Below are 6,859 nucleotides of genomic sequence, written 5' to 3'. Positions count from 1 at the left end.
TCTCCACGGCCTCTTTAAGTTTAAGCAAAGAAGGCGTAAAGCATCGAATTTCCTCTTTTTTCCGCACCAATAGGATCATTCAAAGCCACTTTGTTTATAGTCCTGAGGGCGTAGTTGATGTTTGGTTAAGCCAGCATAGTGACACGCAATCACACTGCAACAGTGAGTGATTATGTAAAAACAACACAACCCATAAAATAAGCTGAAAGACAATATTTTGGTTTGTTTCCACTTGCTAGTAGTTTTAGGCAGCAAAGTATTTTAAAAGATATATACTCTTTAATATTCTGATAAAAAATAACAAAAGAATAATAAAATTAATAATAATACAAAAAAAAGTTTTCAGAAATAAAATGCTCAACATTGTTTCAATTTTCCTTTATTTGTGAAGTACCCCCAATGACCGCTGGACAGCGCTTTAACACTCACCAAATGTGATTATAATAAATGTTTATTAACTTGTCCTGTCCAACAGCTGGGCAAACAGATCTGGGCTGAAGACCTCTTGTGTTGGACATATTTTATTTTAACAACAGAGGTTATAAATCTTCTGACAAACCAGAGGTATGTCTGAATAAAGCCCTTTTGTAATCGAGACCAAACTTTATTCATTTTAATCATATTTGAAAATCTTCTGTGTTGGATCAGACGGAAAAGGAAAGGAGGGAAGAAGAGAGAGGGACGTTAGAGAGGTGGGGGATAGGAAGGTGATTATGGGGGGGGGCATGAAGCAGCATTAAGCAACAAGTTTCTGGATGGTTATACTCATTACAGTGAGGTTCAGATGTTTTACACGTCTATAAGGGCGGGGCCTGTCCAAACACACACTCAGATGTTATAACATACCGGTTGGCTCCAAAAAACATTCCCATGTCAACATGTACACAACATTTAATATTCACACACAATATTCACACACGCATACTTATGCCCTCAAACCAACTAGTGTGATATATTTCATTCAATCACGCAAACTATTTATGTAAAGGTGAGCTAACACCTGTGCTTTAGTGAGTGTTTATGTTCTTCTAAAATGGATGATGGAATGTGAAAAGAAGAAGGGAGAGTGCCCAGCCATCCCCATACCAAGATCCCGCCGCAACCAGAACCCCCCAACGCCCGCACGGCAGCAGTTAGAGAACAACTACCCCCCGGGCGACCACATCCACCACCCAGGCCAGGGCCAGCAGGACCGCCACGGGGGCCCCCAGTGCCAAAGAGCAGGGAGGCATGGGGGGACAGAGAGCGCAGCTCCAACCAACCATGAAAGCAGCCCTCCGCCGCCGCACCGGGAGGGCCCAACGCAAGGCGTCCCAGAGGAGCGCCCACAACCTCGGACGAGCACCTCATCACCTTCCCTGGAGTTCTGGGCATCCCCCCGCCCCAACCCCAGGTACGAGCCAGTACCCCCCAAGGGAGACCCGCTCCGTGCTCCAGGCAGCCACCCACCCGGCCCACGGTTGGTCCAGGAAGGAGCAAGGCAGGGGCCAGCCGTCCCTGCCCAGGAGGAGGGCACCCAGGAGAGAAGGGGGTGCACAAGAGGTGTTGTAAACATGGCCCGACCAGGCTCAGCCACAGTTGGAAATTTGGCGAGGCCCGGAACCCAGGTGCCAGGACCAAAACCCACACCACAGGGACACGGACAACCCCGGCTCAGGTGTGATGTGATCCCAGACTCCTGGCCTTGCCAGAAAGCTCAGGGATCCCTCTCCCTGCGTGGAGAGAGGACTGCCGGGCCCAGGAAGCCAGCACCCAGGGAACACAGCCGCCGTTGCCAAGGGCCCAGTACCCCCTACCAGGGATGGGGTAGGGGACAGATGCTCCAAGGTAGACACCTTTCTTGCGAAATACGTGTGTGTGTGTTTGTGAGGGTGTGTGTGTGCATATATGTGTGTTGGAGTGTATATTTTGAGGAGTAAAGGGTGCGTGTACTAAGGGGGTGCAGTTAAAATTGGCGGGTAGGGCACTGAGAGGACATCTCCTGATTACTCACAGTGATGTCCCATCACCCTCCCCACCAAGGCGCCATAAATGTGTCTAAGGTGCAGCTGACATTTTTTTCAAGCTTATATGATCTGCTGCCAGAGAGCCTGGACAGGCGTGCAGAACCAGAGTGCATGCATGTAATTGCCGGTTAGATTACTATCACAGTGCTCACTAAGGTCTGAGTTACTGAGACCCATCTTGGACATCCTCTGTCCAGTGTAGTAAATTCTGTGAAGAGTTTTGAATTGGATTAGCTGTAAGTTTGGACTTTTTGTCAGCTTGAAGATGTTTAGACACATTTCTGACCAGACATTTTCATCTGTGCTGATGCTCAAATCTGCATCCCATTTTGTTATCGGAAGTGAAATATTATTATCTAGGTTGCATAAGAGTTTGTATATTTTGGAGAGAGTTTTATCCATTGAGAAATTAATCAGAGAGGTAAATACTTCTGGTGGCTTTAAATTGTTGTCTTTGTATTTAAACTTTTTTGTAATAATAGATTTAAGTTGCTGATTTTCCAAGAAGTTATTTATTCCATGTTTGTCTTGAAGTTCCCAGGGTGTTATGAATCTTCGGTCAATAAGTAAATGCTCTAGTAGTGTTACACCCCCTGCTTGGCAAGCTGGGAAGTGTATCATTTTTTTGTTTATAAGGATGTCCGGGTTGTTCCATTTTGCACGGTTGAATTGATGATTTTGATATTTTGAGAAATCCCCACCAGGCTATTAAAGTAGCGTTTATATTAATACTTTGAAAACAATCCTGTTTTTAACTGTTTGGCTAATAAATGGTAGATCTGACAGGTTGATCTTTCCACATAACGCCTGTTCCAAGTCTAACCATGAGTTGGTTTCTGGGTTATTTTTTAACCAGCTTAAGATGTAATGTAATCTCTTTGCAAGAAAGTACTTGTGGAAGTTAGGTAATTCTAAGCCTCCATAGCTTTTTGCAGATTTTAAAGTTTTTAGACTAATTCTTGAAGGTTTATCGCTCCATAAAAAGCTTGATATAGATGAGTCTAATGTTTTGAACTATTTTAGTGGCAGTTGTGTGGGAATCATTGAGAAGACATAATTAACTTTGGGTAAGATTTTGAGATTTTGAGAGCTTATTATAAGATTTATTAAGTAAAAACTACTTGGTGCATGGACAGATCATTTGACTTTCTAATGATTTTATTTTTAATATTAGCGCTCTATTCTGTTTTGTCTTTTTTTAGGTGTTCAGGATTTAATGGGAAAGTGCTTCTCCCAAACGGAGCAGGACGAAGAGGAGCCGTCCTGATGAAACCTCTCCAAATACAGGAAACATGACAGGAAGTAGTCCTGCAACACAAACAGTAAAAAGAAAAAAAAAGAAAACTGAAAGCCTTGTTAGTTTTTGGATACATCAAGGATAATTTGTAATGATGTGAACTTAAGAACATTTTAATTCAGACAGAAATCAACATAATAGTTGAAAACGAGAAACAGAAACATCAGAGAGAGATCAGATTCCTCAGAATCAGAAATCCTTTTATTATCATTGTTGCACAATGAAAATTGTAATGCTGTTCAACATTTTTTTTAAATAAAACAGAATAAAATTTAAATATAAAATGTGAAATATAAAAACAAACTAAAATATGTAGTCGTAATATTTACATTAATTGCGCTCTTCCTGAGACAGCAGTGAAGTTACTGCAGTCTTCCTGAGCAAGATATTGCCAGAGATAATTATTAACTACCGCAAACAATGGTCTGCAGCCAATAAGAATGTGCTGTAAAAAAGAAAAAAAACACAAGACCATAAAAGGTGAACATAAAGGCGACCTAAAGAAGAATCATTGGATAATAATTTTGCAATCACACCTTTGAAACTATAGGTCTTGCCTTTACTGTGAAAAACCTAGAGCAGAAAACAAAAGGTTCCTGTTGAAGACAACCTCCACCACTGCAGAGCAGAGCTTCATTCCTTTCGTTTTCACTTGACCAGCAACATTTCCTGGAAAAGATGGCCCCTGTAAGTACATGTTTTGGAAAAAAATTCTTACTTATACTTAATTTAAAGTTAAATATTGTAGTTTTCGAGCTCAGAAACACAATTTTAGGGTATTTTGAAGATAAATTCATAATTTAATATTGATCTTTTTAAAGTTTCCAGCTGATTGCTATTATTTTTGGGTGGTTTATTTTGAATTAAAGGCGTCAATTTTAAGTGTTGGTTAGCTGCAGCACCGAACAACCTGCAGCTTGAAGTTTTCCCTCTGCGGTGGAGCATATGTTTCTTTGCAATGGAAATCAATCATATTATCAAGTTTTAGTGCACATTTATTGTATGATAAATAAAACAAATTAAATTTATGTTTTGAGTAAAACTTGCCAGCTTTTTATGGAGATATATTAATATTAATTCTGGGTCTTTTGATCTCAATAATATTGAAATTCTGTTTTCTTTCTGTTTGTTGCAGAATATGGTGATTCAGAATATGTCCTTTAGACTTGGACAATCCATGGCCATTGTTGGAACTGTTAAACCCAATGCTGCCAAGTAAGTGTGTCAAGTTTCAAAAAAACATTTTTCTTACTATTTTGACCTCTGTTGTTATTGAAGTTTATTTTCACTTCCTCTGTTGCATGAGAGAGGGGTAACAGATGCACAGTTTTCTAGATCAAAGATGAAGGCAGGATGCTGTCTTCATTTCGTTTCACTTTCTTTCCAGCTTGTGCTGCAAATACACTCCTAATAGTTTCTTTTCTGATTACAGCAGAATCGAAACTTATCCAAGGGGGATTTCTAGAAATCTTTAACCCTTGATGTCTGGATTTGTTTCCAGCTCTGAAAAAACAAAAACACTTATGCATTTGCTTCCAAGTAGATGCTAAATTGAGGTAATTTAAGAGTGGAAGTTGTTTAATACATATTAGCATGAATTGGCGTCTATGCAGGTTAAATTAGTTCTCTTTCCCATGAAGGACTCATAAAAATCCTTTTATGAAATGCTAAACATTTTCTCAGAAACTGACAGCAGCATGTATGAAAACCTCCTTTAATATTAATGCTTATCATTAATTTGCATAAAAGATAACACTCTACTAGTCTGATTTACAATTGATTTAGCATAAGTTAAGAAAAAGCTATTTACTTTTGTTATTGTAATATGCAATGTACAACAGACTATGCATTAAAGTCAATCTAATAATAATCCACTCAGACAAACAGATTAAACTAAAATGATCACTGATTTATAACTAGAAACTCTATTGAATGCTCACCTTTATGTATACTCTAGGAGCAAAAAAGTGACAATCAATATTGAAAGAAACTATTTTTTTCCTTTCTAGTTTCTCTGTGAATATTGGTTACAATGATCAGAACATTGCCTTGCACCTGAATCCCCGTTTTAATGCCTTTGGAGACAGAGACACGATCGTCTGTAACTCTCAGCAACAAGGCAGGTGGCAGCAGGAGGTTCGGCCTGGGGGCTTTTGTTTCCTCAGAGGAGAGAACTTCAAGGTCTGCAGAAACATTTGTGTTCCTGATTTATCAGCTTCCTCATCCTCGTGTGATTAACTTTAAAAACATTTCTGTCTGTTACAGATCATCATTAAATTGACCTCTACAGGATTTGTGGTGACCTTACCGAATGGCTCTCAGATCTGTTTCCCCAACCGCTTCTATTCTGATAAATACTCCTACTTCTCCTTTAATGGTGATGTTCGCATCAAAAGCTTTGAGATTTACTGAGCTTCATCCCAAATCTGCATCCAGCATTGCTGCTTTTACACAAAATGAAAAATAAAAACCTGTGTTCCCTTTGATCTTATGATAAAAGTAGTTTGGTGCGTGCAGATACCACCATCAATGAAAGATTTCAGTAGATAAACTTATCAGAAACCCAAAAATGTCAATTTTTTTTTTTGTTTGAAGGTATGGGGTGTCTTGGGATTTAATGATCTTTTTACCTGTAAAATCTTTTTAAACAATTAAAAATGTAGGCACCTTCAACAAATCTTTTAAAGTCTAGTTTTCTATTTGATTTATTACCTTAAATTCAAATGATTTCTTTGAGTTGTCTATTAAAACTGCTTCTTTTTTTTTACCTTAAGTGAGTCCGGTGTTATAAGGGACAAAGTACAGTTTCTATCTGGGCCATAAACAAATATGAGTTTGCCTTACTCTTTTTGTCAGAAGTCAGAACTCTGTCTCCCCCTTTCGTTACCATCGGTAACCATCTCCAGAGTTCCAACCACACTTCCTGGATGCCACACACCCGACTCTCATTTCACTCAATCAACCACAGCATACTGAAGCTCTGCACTGAGCTGAGCTCATTGTGAAGTCTTGTTTGTGCCACTCTGCTGTCATTACCATTTGTTATAGCCGGACCTGTTCCTGCCTGCTTGACCTTGATTTAGCTTTGTGGACTTTTAGCTGAGCTAATAAACCTGCTGCATTTGGATCCAGCCGTCTGCCTGTTCTTGTGACACTTATGTTTTTTTGTTTTGTTTGCAGCCCAGAGGTTTCCTTTCAGCCTGCTTTGTGCTGAAGAAAAGGCGTTAAAATAAAGAAAATTTGTTGGTTTCAACTTCCTGTAAATGAGGTACAGGGTCGGAAACTTAGGTTTCCGAACCTGTACCTCATTTACAAGTTGTGATTCTGTTTTTGTCAAATTGGGTTATTTTACTGCATGTTTATAAGAAGAATTAAGGACTAAAAACTGATTGAATATTTACTTATTTTAAAGCGACCATGGTATAAGCGGGTAATGGCCTTCGAAGTATGCATTATCAGAAATTAACGCACTTCGTGGAAGCAACCATCCTTTGCTTCACGTTGGATGGTGTGAGGGCAGAACCCACTGCCGCACAGTTAAATTTAGTTAATTTGT

At 39.4% G+C, this 6,859-nt stretch overlaps 1 protein-coding gene across 1 annotated transcript; it reads left to right on the top strand.

The window, feature by feature from the left end:
- The first annotated feature begins 3,829 nt into the window (after nt 1-3,829).
- LOC101169785 (beta-galactoside-binding lectin) lies at nt 3,830-6,434 on the top strand. The gene is made up of 4 exons (XM_011478294.3): nt 3,830-3,990; nt 4,439-4,518; nt 5,313-5,484; nt 5,569-6,434. Exons 1-4 carry the CDS (start codon nt 3,982-3,984, stop codon nt 5,713-5,715), a joined length of 408 nt encoding a protein of 135 aa, XP_011476596.1. The 5' UTR covers nt 3,830-3,981; the 3' UTR covers nt 5,716-6,434.
- Nucleotides 6,435-6,859: the final 425 nt, after the last annotated feature.

This window comes from Oryzias latipes, chromosome 8 (assembly GCF_002234675.1).
Source record: "Oryzias latipes chromosome 8, ASM223467v1".
NCBI lineage: Eukaryota > Metazoa > Chordata > Actinopteri > Beloniformes > Adrianichthyidae > Oryzias > Oryzias latipes.
Note: the sequence above shows the minus strand (reverse complement) of the source record. Positions and strands in the feature narration are given on the sequence as shown.

Excerpts from the sequence above, each read along its gene's own strand:
- LOC101169785 (XM_011478294.3), top strand. Across the intron at positions 4,519-5,312 it reads GTTAAACCCAATGCTGCCAA|TTTCTCTGTGAATATTGGTT; the intron begins GTAAGTGTGTCA and ends TTTCCTTTCTAG. Across the intron at positions 5,485-5,568 it reads TCAGAGGAGAGAACTTCAAG|ATCATCATTAAATTGACCTC; the intron begins GTCTGCAGAAAC and ends TGTCTGTTACAG.